General features: G+C 32.9%; 2 protein-coding genes across 2 annotated transcripts; both read right to left on the reverse strand.

Moving 5' to 3' along the window:
* Window positions 1–2,581: 2,581 nt before the first annotated feature.
* Window positions 2,582–6,285, reverse strand: LOC141613256 (protein FAR1-RELATED SEQUENCE 5-like). The gene is made up of 2 exons (XM_074431995.1): window positions 5,816–6,285; window positions 2,582–3,715 (listed from the first exon to the last, which is right to left on the reverse strand). The coding sequence occupies exons 1-2, from the start codon at window positions 5,927–5,929 to the stop codon at window positions 3,296–3,298; spliced, it is 534 nt and encodes a 177-aa protein (XP_074288096.1). The 5' UTR covers window positions 5,930–6,285; the 3' UTR covers window positions 2,582–3,295.
* Window positions 6,286–10,544: 4,259 nt separating this feature from the next.
* LOC141613259 (putative xyloglucan glycosyltransferase 5) lies at window positions 10,545–14,680 on the reverse strand. The gene is made up of 5 exons (XM_074431998.1): window positions 13,400–14,680; window positions 12,750–13,058; window positions 12,369–12,659; window positions 11,973–12,086; window positions 10,545–11,735 (listed from the first exon to the last, which is right to left on the reverse strand). Exons 1-5 carry the CDS (start codon window positions 14,117–14,119, stop codon window positions 11,088–11,090), a joined length of 2,082 nt encoding a protein of 693 aa, XP_074288099.1. The 5' UTR covers window positions 14,120–14,680; the 3' UTR covers window positions 10,545–11,087.
* Window positions 14,681–22,604: the final 7,924 nt, after the last annotated feature.

Below are 22,604 nucleotides of genomic sequence, written 5' to 3' on the forward strand. Positions count from 1 at the left end.
CATAAGACTAACCCACCCAACCAACTCATAAGGCAAGGACAAGAAGCATGACTTAATGCTCAATGCTCTATCCAAAGGCACTTGCTTTAAACTGAAAAATTTTACTTGTTGAGTGCAAATACCATACCCATTAAGGACAAATAGTAATTGGTCCATACCACAAATAAAGGGATTTCAATCCTAGCATTAGCCATAAATTGGGAAAGTTATCATATATATCATGCTGAGATTTAAGGACTGCTCATGCTCGCTCCATATGCTATTTAAGGGCTTTGCGTCTTGCTTGTCCATCCATCGTCTAGAATCTAGAGCAGGAGAATCTAGTAATCTAGTTAAGGATTTCATTCCTTCCTCCCTTTCCTATGAATCTTTTCCAAGTAACATAAGGTAAGACTCCTGACCAAACCAAGGGTAAGACCCCAGCGGAACAAAAACGACTATTATTAGTGCTAATGGTACTGTCACTATTACTAATATGTGTCTATAGTTTTCTTGTTTTTTTGTTTCTAAATTGTGTTAGTACCTATTCTATTTATTTCAGCTTGGTTATGGTCAGAAGTGGACATGTATAAGAAATATCATTTCATTATTGTTGTGTATTGATTCATCAATAAGTTATCTTTGTAACGTAATTGTTTTGATTTCTTAGGTGGAGAAAATATTGCAATGTCAAGTTCAGCTAATAACACACACACACACCGACGAAGAACTTGAAGAATCGACAAAGGATAACAATGAAACGATCAGCTGTACGTAAAGGTTATACCCGTGTTGTTCGCAATGGGATAAAGCAACGAGATTGTCTTATACCGTCATCAACATCAGCTGATACACGGTAAGTTCCTTCATTCACTAAACTCACTTATTTAGGTGTTCCTTCATTCACATAAGTGTCCATGTGGTTCTGAATTTAAAAGGTGAAGCATCAAGCATGTACATGAAACTAGTAAGGTTTCTTACTAAAAGTGTATGTTGTCGAGTGATTAAGAAGGTATACATTAAAGCTTAAAAATACTACTCCGTAGTTGTTTGCGTATTTCTTAATATACAATAACACATCCAGTTTCCAAACCAAATCAGTTTTTACTCTATTTTATTATTTGGTATTCTGACTTGGTAGCAAAGAATAATTGGGTAAAGATATAAGGAAACGTTTCAAACTTGAAAAGTTAGGTTTATACAGTTAAACCATGGGTTTTTAAAGTAAATGTGTAGGTAGTTTAACTTGATTACCAATAGTTTCAATATTTAATATATTGATTTATTATAAGATGTTTTTTTATTGCTTTGGCTGTGTGTTTCCTGTCTGAAACGGCTCTGATATTAAGATCATTTGACATATCATTTTAGTTAAAAAAAGATATGCCTTTTCCTCAAGTCTGAGTAACAAAGCAATAGGCCATCTCTGAATGTAGATGCAACAAGGAATGAACTACATGTTTGCTCTTACATTTTCATATGACGTGACCGAATTGTTTGGAATGAATTACACTTACCTCCTCTAAATAGTCTATCTTTGTGTTTTTGTTCTCCTTAGCTCATGATAGAACTCCAGGGATGAGGTATGGACTCTAGCTAAATGACTTGATATCTTTACTACTACTTCCCGAGCTTTATGGTCGAATAATGCTATGCTGGTGATCGTGTTGTCAAACTCCATTAGTCCATTGTAGTAGAACTATTTTTTTCTAGATAACACAAGATTTTAATGACATTTGATACACGTGTTTCAATAACCATATTAAATTTTGTGTTTTTGTAGTCCCTCAAAAGGTGTCTATATCGGGCGTCAATTTGTGCACGCCTTTAACATCTGACATGAACAATATTAGAAGCCAAGTCCTAGAGAAAGTCTCCCAATTCACTGATAGGAAGCAGAATATGAGGAATGACGTCGAGAAACAAAAGAAGAGTAAGCGGCAGGAATTGGTAGTCGCACCAAACAAGTCACGAAAGGGAGCGAAGATATGATGTCGATCAAGCGTGACTCTGTGCATGTCTATTTCATTTTGTTGGTTTTGTGTTCGTAACGCTTTTTTTGGTCATGAACACTAATTATTTTATTCAAACAATATGTAATATTTTCGTCGACTTATAGAAGTATCTTTTATTAACTTTAAAAGTTGTGTTCGTAACATAAATAATATAACATTGTTAAAAGGAAACCACACTTCAAACTAGTTTTTTTAAAATTGAAAACATTATGTTTTAGCTTGAAAATAACTAATACTTAAGTTAATATTTATCAAGGAAGTTAAGAGTTGATTAAAGCCAGCATTTAAATTTGCTAGTAACATTAAATATACGAGTTTCGGAATTAAAAATGTCATTTAACATAAAATGAAGGCGACAAAATATACGAGTTTCGGAATTAAAAAGGTCATTTAACATAAAATGAAGAAGACAAAGCCACGCCTAAGGATACATTTCTAACTTAATAGGCCATGTGTACATATAAAAACCTCATGGTTTCAAGTTAAATTTATGAGTGTTCAACACAACTTTTATAATCTTTCCGACAAGTATTTAAATCAAAGGGTAACAAATGATTAGGTCGTATGGAGTAACCAAAGGCCATAACATGACTACCAGTAAAAGAATCGGTTTTCAACTTAAAATGTATGGTCCTTTACGTCAACTAACAAGATGAAGTACCAATATCTAATTCAATACGTCTTCTTAACGTGTGTAAATGCCAACTGTTCAAAAAAAGAAATTGCCAATTACATGTCATGGGAAATCGTACTTCGTCCAAAAAAACTATTGAAAAATAAAAATAAATTTAACTAATTTTCAAATGAGATGTTGATTTGGAGTAAAGGTGCTGAACTCGAACTGTGATGACGTTGAACCGGAATTTCGTTTTCTCCGATTAAGGTGACCTTTTAGTCTCTTGCTTCTTCCCTTTGTGGTGGATCGTATGTATATGATCCAACACTTTTGTCACCCTTTCTTCATCAGTTGTCGCCTCAAATGTTTGATATGCTTCGGTGGTGTCAGCTATGGAATCTATTTACTTTTCAACTGCCTCAAGAGATATCTTATACACTTCTTCAATCACCAACCGCGTCTCAACAGTTTCCTGTGATTTTAAGATTAAATTATTAGAATTTTATCGCCATCTCATGACGCCAAGGAATAATAAGTTTTGGAATATTGGTTTCATCAGGTTCTCCTCCATACAATCTGTCCCACACCTCTTTTTTGCCATCTTGGTCCACCTCTGCAATATGTACTTAGGAGGTATACGTGTGACAGAGTGCATCTGCAAAATTCTTATGCAATGACAACACAATCAAGCACACTCCTCAAAGTTTTTACAGGAGCAAGATACAAGCACCGGATTATTTACGAACCCATAGGTAACAACTTCACTGGAAATGAAATTTTCATCAATGGCAACTTTGTAAGACATTTGTGTTTCATCTTCGCATATTTTTCTAGCAAAAGTACCTATTCCCACTTTAAACTCTTCCTCAAAGTCACAGAAAAGAGTAGATGTGCAGACCTCTAATGCATGTTTCAACAAACCTGACAAAGCAAAGTCATAATGTGGCTTTGATTTAGAGCAATAGAACTCCAATTTCAACTCCTTCTTCCTCCATCTTGTGATAGTGTGTTTAAATAATCTGTAGAATTGAGTCAGACTTGTTGACTCGTTTGCTTGGAAACCCAATGCATTATTAGTACTCACTCCTTTGAGACGATAAAATGCCTACAGAAAAAAAATCTTTACAAAGAGATATGCACCATTTACTTCTGATGTCATACAAACTACCAAACCAAGAGTAGTTTGGATTTTTATCTAACTCATACCCCCTCCTAGTCACTCATTTATTCTCCCTACCACTTTGCACAAGAAATGAGCAATTGATTTTGGACCACACAAAACACTCTACCTTACATACAATTAAATTTGAACAACATAACATTCCAAAAAAGAAAAGAGGGAAGAAAATCCGACTAGCTCCGAAAAGAAAAGAGGGAAGAAATGATTGACTGGGAGGGAGTATGTTGCAACCATGTTGTCCCAACAAGATTGAAACTCCTCATTTGCGCAACCGGTCAAACATTTGTTGAAGGCCTCTTTAAAACCCTGACAAGTTCTCAGTGTTCCAAAGTGACTAACAATATTCTTTTGCAAGTGCCATAGACATAATCTATGTCTTGACATAGGGAATACCTACATATAATCAAGATAAGAACTACAACCTTTAGAGGCCATCATTAATCAAGAAGATACCTACAACGTTAAGTTTCAAAATTAAAAGCTGAAGTTGTTACCTTAACATTGTTTCACCAACTGCAAAATTGATTTACAATATAACAATGAGTTTTATCCCTCAAAGGTTCCTTTTTTCTCATAAAACTAGAAAATACAAAATTTATGTACAGGACCATGTTTTAAACATAAAACGCTAGGTTTCTAGTTGTCACAATTAAAACCCAGGCTAAAAATGGACAATGATCTCAACTTAAACTCTTATATATTAACCCTATAATTAAGAATATCGTAACATGTAAATTAACTTTGACATTAGAACTTAAAAAGGCCAGTTTTGGAAATAAAACTAGTCAATAAAATGCTAAGCCGGGAGGCAAATATTACATTTACAAAATACTTATAACGTTAAGTTGTTAAAGTACATGTATACATTTTCAAAGTAAAATTATTCCCCATACTATGAAAATGGCATATTATATCGTTCCTCTAAGAACCTTAAAAATATCAGTTACGTACATAAAACTAACAAATAATAAGCTATGTTAAGAGGTCAGCATTAAATCAAGAAGATCATTAAAACGTTAAGTTTCAAAAGTAAAGGTTGAAGTTTTTACCCTAAAATAGCTTCACCAACTGCAAAATTGATTTACAATATAACGTTGAGTTTTATACCTACAAGGTTCATTTTTCACCTACAACTAAAAAATTCAAATTTACGTACATTACCATGTTTTAAACATATAACACTAGGTTTATAGCACGTAAATTGACTTGGACAATAGAACTTAAAAAGGTCAGTTTTGTCCGTAAAACTAGTGAATAAAATGCTATATTAAGAGGCCAACATTAAATCAAGAAGATCACTAAAACGTTAAGTTTCAATACTAAAGGTTGAAGTTTTTACCCTAAAATAGCTTCACCAACTGCAAAATTGATGTATCATATAATGTTGAGTTTCATACCTAAAAGCTTCCTCTTTCACATAAAATTAGAAAATACAAAATTTATGAACATCACCATGTTTTACACATAAAACACTAGGTCTATAGCTCTCACAATTCAAAACTAGGCTAAAAAAATAACAATATTCTCAACTTTAACTTTCTGTAATCACCCTATAATTAAGAGTATCGTAAATTGACTTGGACATTAGAACTTAAAAACACTAGTTTTGTACATAAAGCTGACCAATATCATGTTTGGCGGACGACCTTAAATCAAGCACAAAATTAGAAGGTCAAGTTCCGATAATAAAAGTTGAAGTTCTTCCACTAAAATAGACTAAAATAGATTGACCAAGTGTAAACTTGATTTAGTGCATAATGTTGAGTTTTTCACATAAAACATTAGTTTCTCACATAAAACTAGAAAACACAAAGAGTAATTATCTTCATAAATTTTCAACATAAACAACTCAGTTATTTCAATAAACAAATTGACAAGTTCTCAACTTTAATTGTTATGTATTCAACCTACAATTAAGACGCTAGGTAGAATGTTAAGTTTCTAAACTAAATAAAGCTATTTTCAACACAATATTATCAAACATCAACCTATTAACCATCATGGACCAAAAAGAAGATTGTTTACCTTCACCGAGCCGCATGCATCATCCTCAAATTCGTTTTCAACTTCCTTCATCACCATTGATTGATCAGGAGCTATACTTTGTTGTTCCTCAACCGCACAAATCGTCTCATCCATTCCGATAGTTTATATACACCTACGTTTACTCTCCCTTTCCCAGATTTATAATCTACAAATTTACTTGTTGAATAATTCATTTGTTGAAAGTAGATGATGAACCCACCACAAATTTTGATGAAAACGGTTCTTCATCTTCCGTCTCCCACGATTACTGCTCAAAAAGTGGGGAGGGTAATTGTTTTAATTTTCCGCCTTTTCTAATTTTGTGTTTTTCTAATTATACATTTTATGCGATAGATTTCTCAAAAACCATTCAACTGGACTAATAGCTCCTATTGGGCCCGTCCTATGCTATAGGACGGTCCTATAGGAGAGTAGCTGTTGTGCGAAAGCCGAAGGCAAATACCATGAATTTTTGAGCCACTCAGGTACTTTAGTGTTTACTAATCATTGGGTACCCAGTACATTGACGGTATCATGTTACTCCGTAGTATTATATACCCCGACTCATTGTCCAATGAGAATATTAGAATCAATTAAATTTTCGATATAATTGAACATAAACTTAGTAAAAACGAAAAAAAAAAATTAAGGTATCACATTGATTAGAGTGTGCGATAATTTTGTATACTTCCAAGTGGAGTTTAGAATTTTTCTGTTAACCATTTAAACAAAAATACCTCGAACAAACCGTCATGATCCAGTAATAAACAGAAACTAGTAATTACCATAAACTTTGAGACTTTTTTTTCTGCCAAAATTATTTGCCTTTGGCTTTGGCACATTTGTTGTTTTTCTTTATGTTGTTAATTTTCGTTTTCCTTATAGGCTGACTAATCGCGCTTTTTGTAACAAAAATAAAATAAAAGATGAGGAACCAATTATTAAATGACAAATGGCCAAAAATGAGTGGGGAAGATAAAATTGCCCTAATAGAAAGATACACAATTAACTAAAGACATCCAAAAATAAAATAGACGAATTAAATGATCGGGACAGAGAGAGTACTATATAATCTAGTCCCTCTCCCGTCCCGATCATTAGTCGGGAAAGAGGAGAAGTTGTTCACAATTTCATAATTGTGGCCACAAGCAATTCCTGGCTGTAGCGAAACACTAGTAGATTAATAGTAGGTTGATGTCTTGACGATGCATGTTACATTGACGGCTAAGTCTCCTGCATTAGTGGAGCTGATTTCGATTTTTAACAGATTATATATCTCCAACAAATACTTGTCATTTTGCAATTTAGAAATACCGCAATTGACAATAACGCGTCACAAAAAATTCCAATTCTTACAAACAAACGGCAATCACGGAACGTTGAAAGAAATAATGCGCCTTATTCAACAAAATAAGAGGAAAAAAACAAACATCAATACATCATGCAATACATTATACCAAGTATATTTCTTTAAGATCGAGTATTATATTAATGATTGAAAATATTAATTAAAAATGTTGATCGAGAATTATTATAAGATCGGTGTGTGACTGTGTGGAGGTAAACTACTAATAATATCATGAAAATATTAAATATGAAAAAAAAAAATGAAAAGGACAATTATGAATTTAGTTACATTTAATTCCGATCCCTTAATTTTCGGATTATATAGATGTGTAAGTGGTGGAGACATGTTGAAGGAGTGTACGTCACAAGGCACAACTAGAGAAATAAAGAAAATCTAGAAAAACGGTGATTAGAATCATTAGATAGGTTTAGTCCACGATGTGGATGGTTAGATACACTAATTGGATGCTTTACAATTTAGATTACAAGACTTAATTAAATTCATAATTGTCCCTTTGATTTTTTGCACATTATTTTATTAAAGGATTGAAATTGACAGCTTTTTGAGCTTTTGCATCCCGCATGCATTTTTTGGATTTATTATTATAAAGTTTATCCAAACTTTCATCTTCATCATATTGAGAATTAATCTAAAGATAAATCGAAAAAACGAATAATTTGAATTCTCAATCATATAAGGAGTATTAATAAATTACTCGATATTTTGTTCATATTCATATGAATAAATCTAGAAAATCATAAAATCAGATTGGAATCAAGACGCATTATTGTTAGTAGTTTGTAATTCAAACTATACTCGAAAGTGAATGATATGTCTTCACAAATTTTTACTTGTAAATTGTACCGTGATGACTCACATTGATTTAAATAATGTTAAAAAGGAAAGAAGTAAATAAGACAGGCTGATACACGGATTTTATTTGGTTACTATCTTGACTATATATATAACACACATGAAATGAAATTAATGAAATAAGTAAAAATAGCTGAATTTGTAAATTTGACAATGGTAATTAAGCAAGTTGGTGAGTTGGTGGTATGGACAGCATGAATATTGACGTTGACACATACTGTAATGTGCAAATGTATAAGACATGACGAAACACAAGATATGTTTTGAGACATGATTAAATGTGCAAATAGAAACAAATGTTTTTTACTCTATACTCCTCCCATGAAATACTACTATATGATAGTGATTACTACTGTTCATGGGTCAAGACTCAAGCAGTCAAGCTGCTGAATTTAATATAGATTTTGGTCGGGTAAAACTTTGTGTTAAATGTGTCACAAATACATTTCACTACTGTTCATCTGCTTTCAATTGATACCTTTAACAGTTTAACACCTATATTAAAAATGTTTAATAGAAAGAGCACTGTGAGAGGTTTTAGCTAAACGTTGATTTTTTATTTTTTTTTTAATTACATCCTTTCCTAATATCATGCAAATGAAATAATCAATAAGGTTCATATCGTTTATAAAATTAAAATCAAAAATTTCTATTGCATATTGTCATAATTTACTCATGGCACATAAATATAATGTATTTTTCGTAATCTTGTAAGTTTAACCACTGATTTAAGTTGTGAATTCATTAATAATACCATTATCACAATAATCGTAATTGTTTTATTGATCAAATTCATCATTTTGAGTTGGTACAACATTTTAATTTTTATATCATTAGTATCCATTTAACCACTTTTCCATTTCTCTAATTTCAACTTATAAAACCCTTTTGTCAAAATTTTATAGTAAGACTTTTTTTTTAGATTCTTTGTCTTTATTCGATTAATTAAATTACATTATGGTGTAAGGACGGTAAGTGGCGTTCCAATTGGTTTAGGAAGACGAGAATATGCTGAAGAGACAAAGCAAAGATCCACACAAACACTTTGCCATCAGAAGTCACTGCAAGCTGGACTACTCTCATGTCTTCCAAACTTTTCCACACTTAAATATTCGAATTAGCATCTGGAATTTTAAGGATTATTTGACTTTTATGCTAATTTACAACTTACAAAATCGAGCGATTATACAGTATAAGACGATCCTTTAATTGGTTAAAAACTTACCTTTTCTATCATTAATAAATGATCTTTATATAAAAGAATCCGTATACGAATAAATCGACTGTGTACAACGGTCTTACACAATAATTAGTGTTGCTATTTAATTTGCTTTTATCATTTGCTTAGTCGTCATTAGTTATGGTCAAATTGTTTGATTTAACACGTTAAGTTGAACCTAAAAGATTTCCTGACTATTCATACCGACATTTCTTATATATAAACATTTGCCAAAAGATAAGAGATTTAGTCGAATACTAGAACGACTGTCAACATAACCGCGAACATGTCACCGGATTATAATATACACTATACATCCATAACGCGACGTTATCTCGATTGGGATCGATGGTGCAATTTCGATATCAAAATAAACACCTGGTTGAACTTAACTTTCACAAATAAAAACTAATTAAGAGCAGACAAAGTGAGTACGATATGTGCAATGCCATAATAAGCACAGCTCATATGAAAGAGAGTTATATTTTGATATTAGGGGTCCAAACAAAGGACAAAAAAATGAGCAAATAAATAGTATTGTACGAAGTATGATTCATATGAACACGTACAAAAGTTTGAATAGTAAATGTATAAAATTGCACCTCCTTTTGAGTTTTGATCCTCACTACCTGCCGACACAGTGCACTTCTTAACAATCATTGCTTCCAAAGAATCATTTTTACCATTAAATGTCTCTTAATTGACTATTGATTCCACCCCTTAACATTAATTAAGTACATGTTAGTGGGAGACCCTAGGATCCTTCTATTTTGGATTAAGACAATGGAACCAATCAAATCTTGTCTAAAACCTGGTAAATGGGTCATTTAGATCGGATTACTTCGGATCACGTCATTTCCGAGTCAACAGTTTATCAAGTCATTTCACGTGAGGTTGTTCTGGGTCATTTTGGCTTTTTGGGTCAGAATTTTGCCTTAATTAAGTCATTTTAGGTCTATCGGGTCATTTCTGGTCACTTCGGATCAAATCACTCTTGGGTAGGGTCACTTCAGATCTATCGGGTCAAGTTTAGGTCAAGCCTAAATAGGATCAACGACATTATCCAAAGCCAGAGTTCTCGCATATTGCTAAACAGGGGTCAGATGAACGCATACTAACCCTTGTGTTAGTAACACAAAAAGACTGTTTCTAAACGACCCAAGATGAAAACTGCTATCATATTCTAGAAACCTTCTTTTGTAAGAGGAACTTACTTTCTTACCCCATAAAGGCTAAAGAGCACAAGTTGTTGAAGTTATCAAATGTAAAGTACAAAGTAACAAAAGTAGTTGAAAATAAGTAAGCATGCCTCAGAATATATACTGTTCTTCAAGTACAATCTTATGTAGGGATAAGATAACATGCCAACCAACATAGGCAAGAACAAATAACAAACTCCAATGTCTTTTTATGAAACCAAAAGTAAAAGAATTAACTTGAATATTTATGTAACTCAAACTTAATTTACCTATCTTTTACCAATAAAACTTTCTTATAACATGAAAATTCACAAAAATATGAGTAACAATTAAATGATATAGAGAGTAATATCTATGTAGGGAAAAAAAAAAGTTTCTGTAGGAGAAAGTGACTCTCAGAGGAATTTTATTCATCTGAAACATATAGCTGTACCCGTTAGCTCTAGCATCGCTAGCTATTCATCGTCTGCATCTTGAACATTGTCTATAAATCTTGTACGAGACAGTCTCATCGTGAGATAGTCCTAGTTACTCATCGAGTGGTATTTCCCATTTAATTACTGTATATGGGAAATGAAGACGGTCTACACAGTAAAACAGTCTCGTACAAGTATCTGAGTTTGATAGTTTTACTCAGCTCATCTGCTCTCCAATCAAATCGAGACCGACTAGGAGGAAAGTGATACCTTGGAATAACAGGAAGTAGAAGTGCACACCTTGTGCAGATAATAGGCTTCTTAGTGCAGCAGTGAGCAATAAGAAAGCCAATGTGAGTTCTTTCCTGTATATTTTGTTCATTTTCCTCTTGGCCGGTTTTGGAGCGGCTTCTTGTTGCTCCTTTAGTTTCGTTAGCTCAGATAGGCCACTGTCGGAAGCACCTCGGTATAATTGTGTTTGACTCATCGCCTTTGTTTCCCTTTCTTCCAAGGCTAATAGGTCGGTTTCTGAGGCTCGTCCTGCTTTTTTCGTGACAATCCATTCATATGAACTACCGAGTTGGAATAACCCGGAAATCATTGCATTGAATTTGGTCACTGACATTGTGTTTTCGAATAGGAGGTAAGGGATGATGAAGGGGAATGATCCTGGTGAAGGAAGTACATTTAGAAATGACATGAAAACGGGTATGTAACAAATAACCCAAAGTGGTAGTTCGGCTTCCGGGACAAACATGGTTAGGGGAAGAATAATACAAAACAATGTGAAGGAATAGAATGGGAGGATAAGTTTTCGGAGGAGGAAGAACAGTAGGATTAGGTTTGATTTCTTCCAAAATGGTATCTGCAAAAAGTAATAACAGTATTTAGAAAACATAATAGTTAACATTCAGTTTATGGTAGAAAAGATGATTTCACAGTCAAAGCACAAATACTTAAAGGCGGTTCTACGTAAAGATTATTGTAAAATCAGATGTTATAATCCCAATTAATGTACAGGGTAGTTACTAAAGGTTCTTTTGTATACGGGTAATAGGGTACGTAAAGTTGTTTTACATGAGGAAGATAAACACTAAATTACCTTGGACTTTATGATGGCTGGTAGGCATAAACGAAAGAGCTGCATCGGACCAGAATGCCAGCGGTGTTGCTGTTTTCTGTATGCTTCATAAGATTCAGGAACTTCACACAGGACCTGAAAGATTACCAGATATCAGAAATGCATCCAATATCTGACTGGTAATAACAAATTATGAAAATCTTGTCCAATTATCAACACTGATGTCCAATTGGCAGTTCGGCGGCTCTGATGCAGACAAGTTTCGAACTCAAGTCAACAATACCACCACTCATTGACTTTACTTGCTAAGTTCATATCCAATTTTACTACTGACAGTTAAACTGATGTTTCCAATCAAACGAAAATGGTTGCTTACGAAAATTTTGTATTAGTATCAACGAAAATTTTGAGACTTACTCTAACATCATTGAGGTAAATGAATTTCCAACCATTGAGATGAGCCCGGACAGCAATGTCCATATCCTCAACAGTAGTCCTCTCTAGCCAACCACCAGAATCCTCTAAAGCTTTGATTCTCCAAACACCAGCAGTCCCATTGAACCCAAAAAAGTTCAAGAACACTCCATTAACCTGCTGCTCCACCTCAAAGTGAAAGCAAAGGTTAACGTTCTGAAGTCGTGTCAGCAAGTTCTCGTCTTTGTTCACAAAAGACCACCTTGCTTGAACCAATCCAAGCTCGGGATTACCCTGCAAAACAAAAGAGGTCGACATAAAAACTACAATCCAAAATGGCAATCAAGTCATTTCAAATACGCGGAATTCTGAATTTTGACAAACCTTGAAATGTGGGACAGTTAGCTTAAGGAAATCAGGATTGGGCTGGAAATCAGCATCAAAGATGGCAACAAATTCATAGTCTTTAACATAATCACAATTCATCGCAGACTTAAGATTCCCGGCTTTGTAACCTGTCCTAACAACACGGTGACGGTAGATAATGTTGATACCCTTTTGACTCCACTTGGAGACTTCACTCTTTATCAACCATTGAATACTTTCATCATCAGAATCATCTAAAACTTGAATCAATATTCTGTCTTTTGGCCAATCAAGTTGACAAACAGCTGAAATTGATGTTTCGTACACCTATCACACATAATTCACAAATCCATATCCACATCAGCAATTATTCTGAATTTCTGATCATTAATAAAATCAACAAACTAGGTTAATATAAACCTAAACATAACCAACAAAAAGACGCTTTCGTTCAAAAATTATTACGGGTCAGCTAACATGAACCATCATGTAGAATTGTCATTCAAATTAATAGCCTCAATGGCTCCCCGCAAATTGCAGGGTAAGGGGGTCAGGGGTCAAATGTACGCAACCTTACCCTTGTGTTAGCAAGCCAAAAAGACAATTTCCAATGACCGAAGATGAAAATTGCGTCGAGAATAAGAGCATGATAGATCAAAAGTAATTACCTCTTTTTCATTACACATTGGAATCTGAACCAACACCATAGGGAAATTACATCCAGGATTTTCAGCATCATCAAACTTAAATGGTTCACCATCAAATCTAGGCTTAATTCCCCTCACTTTAATCCAAAAACATCCCAAACAAAGCACCAATCTATCAAATGACTGAATCATAAACAAAACCACACAAAAGCTTGATAAAGACTGAATCCAAGGAGCAATAAACCCGGCTCGAAATCGAATCCAACCCACATACACCTCATGAAACAAACCCTCAATCTCACCACTTTGAGGAATATGCAAACCAACACCAACATGATGATTTTGAAAATGAGCAAAACCCTCAAAACACAAAAAACCAAGTGCAGTAATTAAAATTCCAAGAATTACCCTATATAAAACCCTCCCTTTACTAGATTTATCATTTTCCATGGTAACTCCTTGCCTAAAAATTAACCTTTTTTTAACTGTATTAAGCAATGATAAAACACCATTACCTAACCAAGCTAAACAACCAGCTGCTCTATGAGCTCTAAGCATTAAAACCCAGGTAAATTGCTTAGCATTTTTACCTCTATCTTTATCCATAACTCTAAAAGGTAAATCAGGTGACTCCATTTCAAGCAGTGAATAATTTGGATTCTCCATTTTTACCACCACTGGTGTTCCTCCTTTTCTTGCTTCTTTTACCCACCATTTGCTCATATCAATACCAGGTGCCATTTTTTTTTAACTGGGTAGGTAAATTTACTGTAAAGAACTGAGCTTTATGCTGAAAACTGAAATCCCAGATCCAAAATTATGAATTTTTACTACCCAATTACTGTTTTTGACATTTTTGTGCAATTTTATGTGCAAAAACTTCAATTTGAAGGATACCCAGATGACAAATTAATATAAAAATAGTATAAAAAACCTTACTTTCAAGTTACTAACATTCTATTCTCAAATTCAGAATAAAAAGTAGCAGAAAAAAAAATAAAGGGAATGAGATTACAGAGAGAAAGAACTGTAAAGAGAAGGAAAAAGAGAAGAAGATAGTTTTTCTGTGTGTTTTTTGTGTGTATAGTACTCTACTTTTGTTAACTTAAAAGGCTTGAACAAGGGATTATAAGAAAGGGGAGAGAATGTTACCAACATGGAAAATTAATTAAATTTAATCATATACGGAGTATTCTTGTTTAAGACAGGAATATATCGGTCTCAACTTAAAACGAGATTAGTATAATAGCTGAAATAAAAACAAAATATACGAGGATTAATAGTGAGTTGTCTCATTTGTCTAAGTGAAATAATATTTGACTGGTTTTTATTTTGAGATGGATATATGTTCGTTTTAAGAGATTTTTTTTAGTGAATAGATCATTCATTATAAAATACTCCCTCTTATCACTCTTTTCTTCCTCTTTGGAGTGGGCACGAAGATTAAGAGTGGGGAGTATAATATTAATAAAGATATGAGTGAGGTTTGGTAATTGGAGAGAGGTATGAATAATTAGGATTAAATATTAATAAAGGATATGGTGGAGTTTGATGAGTGGAGAGACGTAGAAGTATAATATTAATAAAAAAATTCTCAAAAAGGAAAGGGAAAGAAAACCTGAATAATCCGTTTTAGGAAATAGGGAAGTAAAGAGTGGATGGGAGGGAGTATCATACATCATACGACATCTAAGAATATGTCAAAATTGACAAATACAAGTATATAAAAATCGAATAAAAAAAAATCTCAAAAAAAAAAAAAAAAAAGATTTCCGCACTTAATTTGGAGGCAATTATTCACTTCACCTCAATCATTTGTTAATCTTCGATATATAAGGTAAATAAATAAATGAGACGATAGAAATAGAAAGTATTTTGTAATTAGTTGAAGTTAAGTAATAATCTGTAAAATAAGGAAAGAGGTAAAATATGATCAAATGTATTACTTAATATGAAAATAATCATTAGTTCATACCATATTTTCCTTGATACTTTGTTAGTAGGTGATTATTTGACATTTTAGGAGGATGATTAAGACTTGAGAATTTAGATTCTTTGGGTGGTAACGGGTAAGAAAAAATGGGAAAAAATAATGTAAGATGAAGTAAACTGATACTGTATGGTGTTCAATTATTACTGGAGTAAACAATACAATAAGGACCCGAACTATCACATAATGTAGTTTTAAGGACTCGAACTTTTACTTCGTGGCTTTAAGGACCTCAAATCTGTTTTTGACACATTTACCCTTCCCATATGCTTTACTTTTTAGGGATTAACTTATGCTCCGTATATTTTAAGTTGAACCTTGAAAAAGTATAAGATTTTAATTTATTAGTTAATTTGGACTTAGAAATTTGTTTTGATCTGCTAACATTTCTACGTATAATCCTATTTTGAAGCACAAAATAGATTAAATAAGACATTAAACAACGTATTTTGGACTAATTTTCATCTACCAAACTTAATTATGTATATTGTCAAATTAAATATTTAGCATATTTATTACGTTATAAAATAATTTTACCAAATTCGAACAAAAAATGTTAGGTGATTTACAGAGTATTTGGTAACTTAGTTTGAAAATAATCATTATATATTCACTACAAAAGTCGTTCCGTTGCAAAGTGACTCATATCTTCCACTATAGGTATTTTGCAACAGAAAAGTCATTGCAAACGATCTGTCATGAATTTTCGCCGCGAATAGGGGTTTGCTACGTAATATCCGTAACAAGCTGGTATTTTAGCATACTAAATTTCCGAATCAAACAATATTTTTTCAAACAAGTGAAAAGACATTTTATAAACATAACAAGTCGCTCAAACTTTGCCGATGTGGGACAAATTCGCGAAGTCGCAATTTCATATATTCCGTCGCAATTTTTCACTTAAGCCAAAATGTTCCACAAATACCAAATATTTTTGCTAAGGAATTTCCGTTCCAAATATTTTGGTTACAGAATTTCCGTAGAAAAATTCAAAAATGTTGTAGCAGAAAAAAAAAAATCCGTCGCATTTGTTCGATTTGATTAATATTCGGTCTAATAATTGTGTTGAGTCGGACAAAAATCTATCCAATACCGCTAAATACGAAGTATATATGTCAAAACACAAGGGTATTTTGGTAAAGAAGTGATTTTGAGGTCCTTAAAGCCACATAATTAAAATTGAGGTCCTAATAGCTATGTTGTATGATATTTTAGGTCCTTCTAACGGTGTTTACTCATTATTACTGTGTTAAGGTGCATGTGATCTGGATTTGTGGGTTTCCGAGCTTGATGTCATAAGACTTCTTACGCGTAAATAAAACTAATCAATCGCCTCACTCGATTGAATATTTGAATTCCTCGACATCCTTTATAGATAGAACACAAAAACTCCTAGATATTTATATATACGACACAAAATGCGAATTAATTATTACGTGAAACGGGCTATATTGTGAGACACTGTAATATAAAGGCCAAGTCATTTATTAATAAAATATTTTTTTATAAAAGTAAATATTGTTATAGAGTAAAACCGTCTTATACTATAATTTGTGAGAAATTCTTATTCTATAAATTTCTAAAGGGTTAAATTTTGTCAAAAAAGTTTGTGAGAAATTCTATATGTTACCCCTCAATTTTTTGACTTTCTATATGATATCCCTACAGTTTTTAAAACATACATGGTACCCCTAATTGTTGTCATTATGACTAAGTGTACCCCTAAACTTTATTTTCCGTCAATTAAACTCAGTTTTAGGCATTAAGTGATTACTTGGACGCGTTAACCAAGCTTACCATTTATCATCCCATGATATAAAGACTTTATTAGGCTCAATATCCATATTTGGAAGTGATAATTTGGCATAGGATCAAAAAAATTCCGCCAAAATTTTTTTAGCCCATATATATCAATAAATATTAGGATCGAGATGGATATTGAGCCTAATAGAGTCCATATGTCATGAGATAATAAATGACAAGCTTGGTTACGCGTTCAAGTCATCATTTAATGCCTAAAACTGAGTTTAATTGACGGAAAATAAAGTTTAGGGGTGCACTTAGTGATAATGACAACAATTATGGGTACCATGTATGTTTTAAAAAGTGTAAGGGTACCACGTAGAAAGTCGAAAAATTGAGGGGTACCATGTAGAATATCCCTTTCTTTTTTAATAGTGGAGTAATCAACCAAAGTTGGCTGATATGAGTGGTAAGGGTTCTCATCTCTTAAACAAGTGGTAACGGGTTTGATTCCTTACCTTTGCGAATGAAAAAGCCGAACTTTCCCGAAGGAGATTGCCCCAGCTGTCGGTAGGGGATACCGAAAAGAAAAATTTGAGTATTTTGATTATTTGAAGCAGCAAATCTCCCTTGTGATGGGTATATTCGACACAAGTTTGCGACATGTCAGTTACTACCCATGTCCGTCACAAATGAAAATTTGTATATTTGAAAAAATTTCGATTGAGTTTAGTAGTACCTAGACCTAGCAAAATTGAACCGACCCGACACATAAACTCGACCCGAATGTGTGATTGTTGCAAACTGATTATTATCTACAAATAATTTGATAATAGCTGATCTGAAAATCACTCGAACCTGAAATGACCCGAAATAACTCGACCGAAATTGACTCGACCCGATTTATCTGTTTGCCATGTCTAGGAGTACCTCGCATAATTTTCATTAACGAAGGATATAATTTTTGCACAATTCAAAAAACACAAAAGGTAGTTATAGAAATATCCAAAATATTTTAAAATAAAATCATTAAAATAGACATTTTCTATCATTACTCAATTTTTTGATTACTTTCTCAATATCGATTTTTTTTTTCAAATCAAAATATAAAGATGACAAACGTATAAAATATGAATAAATTGTCAATTTATAAACTAAGGGTTTGATTGGAACTAGTTTAGATCCCGCGCAATAATAAATGCGCGGTATTTATAAAATTTTACTTTTATATTACTTAATAATGCTAAATTAATACCTCACTAATTTTTCATATTTCATGTCATTATATTTTGATATGAGAAAAAAAATATTGAACTGTAAAATTATTCAAGAAAACTGAGTAAAATTGAACTACAAAATAATATTGGTATCTAATTAATTGTTCATTTTCTCGTTATTGTATATTTTTTTTCGAGAAAAAAAAATTAAAACTGAAAATTAATCAAAGAGAATTGAGTAAAATGTTGAAATGTATTTTTTAAAAACTATTTTTTATACCACAAAGCTAATGATTCCAATTTATTAATTCTCTCATTTGTTTTTGTCATGAAAGTAATCAAAACAATTTATAGTTTTGTTTTTACATAGTATGAGTCAAGTCATTCTCAAATAGTAGCATCAATAAAAGATCTAATAGTTTATAACTTTATATTATTTATATTTTAATTAAAATACTATAGTTTAGTGTTTAGTGAAAATTATAAAATTTGATGAAAAAGTTAATATTTAATGAAAAAAATATATAATGAAATACATTATAATTATTAATTACTTTATTTAGTGAATACAATTAAATTTTCAATAGTTTCCTTATTTATAAAGATGTTTTTTGGAGGGAAAATTTTGGAGTTCACCTATTCATTTAGTAAATAGGGGATGTGAGTAATTATTAAGGAAGTAATAGAGCTAAAATGAACTAAAAAATGGAGGGAAATGATGGGGGTTGGAGATAGAAATGGATATAAATGGGAAAATATAGTGTAAAATGCCCTCCATTAAGGGAGTAATTGTTACCTACCTCCCCCTCAAGTAATGCATTACCTCTTTATGGAGGTAATAATTTCTCCCACATCTCATTTTTCCACCATCCACAACCACCACAAAGAACTAATCTCCTCACATTTGTTCTTATTTTAGCTCTTATTACCCCCTTAGTAATTGCTCCCATCGTAAATAAGTCCTAAAAGATAAATTTTCATATACACCGTACATGTATTACATTGGGTCTATACCACTATATTGATTTAAATGAGAAACAATAAATGAAAAAGGGTTTAAAACGCCGTTTACACAAACTCTGATGTAAGGTAGGCTAGCCTTACCCAAAACGTTGTGCTCTAAAACAAATGAAGAAGTTAATTTTCAATTACGTATAAAATTTCACTCATTTTATTATCATACTCTAATACTTTAAATTATACTCCATCTGTCTCGGTCATTTGTTGTCCTTTATCATTTGGAGGTGTTTCAGTCATTTGTTGTCCTTTCTATTTTAAGAATGAACTTGATAAGTAATTTGATCATTCTCATTCAATTTGTTCCACTTGTCATTTAATTATTGACTATCTCTTCTTTCCTTGGTTTTTGTGCCAAAATCAAAGGACAACAATTGATCGGAACGGAGGGAGTAATCATTAGATTATCTTATGATAAAGTATACACATACACCTCTAAAAACATAGGAGTATTTCCTATTTTTATTTTAATTATATATGTCATTCTTCCCTTGTGAAATACTCCGTACTTTATTTCCCTCTTCAATATACCCCAACTCAAAATATATGAGAGTAGATATTATAAAAGTTATTTTAATGAAAGAGCTTTTCCATAAGAACTTAATAATATCTTTTATAAATTTTGAGCAAATATATATTTGTAAAATTTAAAGTAGAAACTCAAATCTAAAAAAACAAAAACATCATTAAATAAACATTTGATCTCCTATAATGCGGTTATACACACAATAACGTATAAAACAAATCCTATTAATATTGAAATAACTCCATAAAACCCCAAAAAAATAGTTATCGGTAAATCAGATTTACTATATTCTTGTGTATGTCGTCTTACACAAGATTATGCGTTGAACCAAGAGGATCATTTGCATCAACAAGTGACTTGCGAGAAATTTTTAGACCGAAAACTGGGAAAATGCCGCAACGTTAAAATTCACGAATTCGATATATTGTAGTATTTGAATATATCTTGTATTTTGGGATTGATCAATTACAAATGTGAAGAGATATGAAGACCCATGATTCAAAGGAAAGTAAAAGGAAAGGACAAAAGAGGATTGAAAATAAAAGGGATTTGGGAGACAAGTTTGACAAAACGACAGAGTATTGATCCCAATTGAGTCTCGAGGAGCTTGACCGAGTTATGCGTGTCTTTGTCAAAATGTCACCTCCCTCATTTTATGCATGTGCGCTTTGTTACATTTACAATCACATTGTGGCCCTTTGGTAACTGCTATGTTGTGACGGGTAATAGCGGTCCAATTCTGTTAAAATTAAAAGCCTTATTTTTCTTCTAGAAAAGAAAAATTAGTAATTTAATGTGTGTGAAGATTAGTAACAAGTGGTAGCGGATTTAGGATTATTAATGACTTAGACCATGTTATTTAAGATTTAATTTCAGCTCGATTTAATTCAATTCAATTCTATATAGTTCGATTCAGTTTAGGTTTACTCAGTTCTGTTCAGTTTATCTTTTCCCAAAACTAACTATTACTTCAGCTTCATTCACTTCAGCTCAGTTTCATTCAGTTTAGTTTAGTTCAGCTCAACTTCATTCAACTCGGTTCAGCTTGTTTCAACCGACCAAAGTATTGAGAAAACCATATCAACCAAAATCTCAAAGTAATGGTTGAGATCCCATCAATATTTTAATATCCTAAATTCCTAATACGTTACCACACCCGAATGCCCTTTCGCTTGAAGAGCGGTTATTGCACATGCTCCTCTCTACTATCTCCGAGAATCACTTCTAAGATATCGGGGGCTCTCAGGATTTGAACATTTGACCTAGTGGTCACGCTTGCTCTGATACTATGTGCTAAAACTCAAACCCACTTGTGAGATATTAGAGGCTACCAGGATTTGAACCTGTGACCTTTTGATGACCTGACTCTGATACCATGTTGAGAAGATTATTTCAACCAAAACTCTAAGGTGATAATTGAGGACCAATCAGTATTATATAGGATTATTTCATGGGAATAATCCATCCTATGAGTGCCCTGCAAATAACACTCTATCCTATCAGTAATTTCAATTAAATCCATCCTATACCCTTTTCTTCTCAGGACAAACTTACCCAATTTTTTGACCTGTTATATCAGGTCATCATTCACTTCCTCCTTCCCTTTATAACCAAACTTCATCATTCTTCCCCATTTCCATACTCTCCTTCACAACCATCACAATTCACAACTCCCATTATTCGCCCATCACCACGACTCAGCAACCTCCAAAATAACCACCATCAAAAACACCCCCGCACCTCCGCTGAACTCCGATAACTCTTCAAAACCAGTGTTGCTCCGACATTAGAGATTACAATTCCTCAATCAAAACCGGTTATACGACATCGTTTTTCCATCCTCTTCTGATTTCTTCACATCTTCAGAGATTGAATCAATTGAAACATCCTCCGAAACTAAAACTTCCACCTCTCTCGCAATCTCCGAACCTAAACCATCCGCTTACAAATCAATTTCGGGTTCGGGAATTGTAACCAATGCTGCCGAATCTGCTGACATTATTAGGCCAGATTCATTATTTGGTGGATCAGGGTTTGAGTTAGGGATTGAAATCGGATTAGGTGATACGGATTGGTGTGCGTCGTCATCGTCACGATACGCGTCTCACAGAGTTTCCATTGAATTAGAATTCGGAATTTGAAATTGGGATTTAGATTTTATTTCGGAATAATTGGGAGGGCAAACTGATGAATTAATGGAGGATTTATTGGAATATTGGATTAAATTAGGGTTTGTATTGAATTGAACTGAATTGGGAATTGGGAATTTTCAGGGAAAGACGGAGACAGTGAGAAATACAAACATATAAGAAGCAGAAGATGATCTGCACTCTATAGTGACAACGTCGTGTTTCTCATTGGGTTTTCTTCCTATTTTTATACTCTTCGATTCAAATTTTTTTGGATTGAAACTCTCTAATTTGAATTGAAGTAGACTATTAAGGTAGTAAATGACTCACTGTTGTGGTGAGGCAGAGGAGCGCTGAGTTCATCGAGAAAACGACGGCTATTTATAAGGGTGACCTGTTCTTCAGGTTGCCCGTCTTCCAGGAGTGTTATGGGAATGAAGGGGGATAGGACGGATTAAATTGGAATTACCGATAGGATGGAGTGTTATTTGCAGGGCACCTATAGAATGGATTATTCCCATGAAATAATCCTATTATATATCATAATACTTACAATTATTTTCCATTGATTTTAATGTTATGATCTTCTTAGAAGATGACTTCT

Source organism: Silene latifolia, chromosome 1 (assembly GCF_048544455.1).
Source record: "Silene latifolia isolate original U9 population chromosome 1, ASM4854445v1, whole genome shotgun sequence".
In the NCBI taxonomy this organism is placed as follows: Eukaryota; Viridiplantae; Streptophyta; class Magnoliopsida; order Caryophyllales; family Caryophyllaceae; genus Silene; species Silene latifolia.

Bases quoted from the DNA above. Each gene is read 5' to 3' on its own strand.
- LOC141613256 (XM_074431995.1), bottom strand. From the start codon at position 5,929: ATGGATGAGACGATTTGTGCGGTTGAGGAACAACAAAGTATAGCTCCT. The intron at 3,716-5,815 runs GTAAACAATCTT...TTTTTTCTGTAG, and splicing joins ATGCATGCGGCTCGGTGAAG to GCATTTTATCGTCTCAAAGG.
- LOC141613259 (XM_074431998.1), bottom strand. From the start codon at position 14,119: ATGGCACCTGGTATTGATATGAGCAAATGGTGGGTAAAAGAAGCAAGA. The intron at 13,059-13,399 runs GTAATTACTTTT...TATGTGTGATAG, and splicing joins CAATGTGTAATGAAAAAGAG to GTGTACGAAACATCAATTTC. The intron at 11,736-11,972 runs GTAATTTAGTGT...TACTTTTTGCAG, and splicing joins CAGCCATCATAAAGTCCAAG to ATACCATTTTGGAAGAAATC.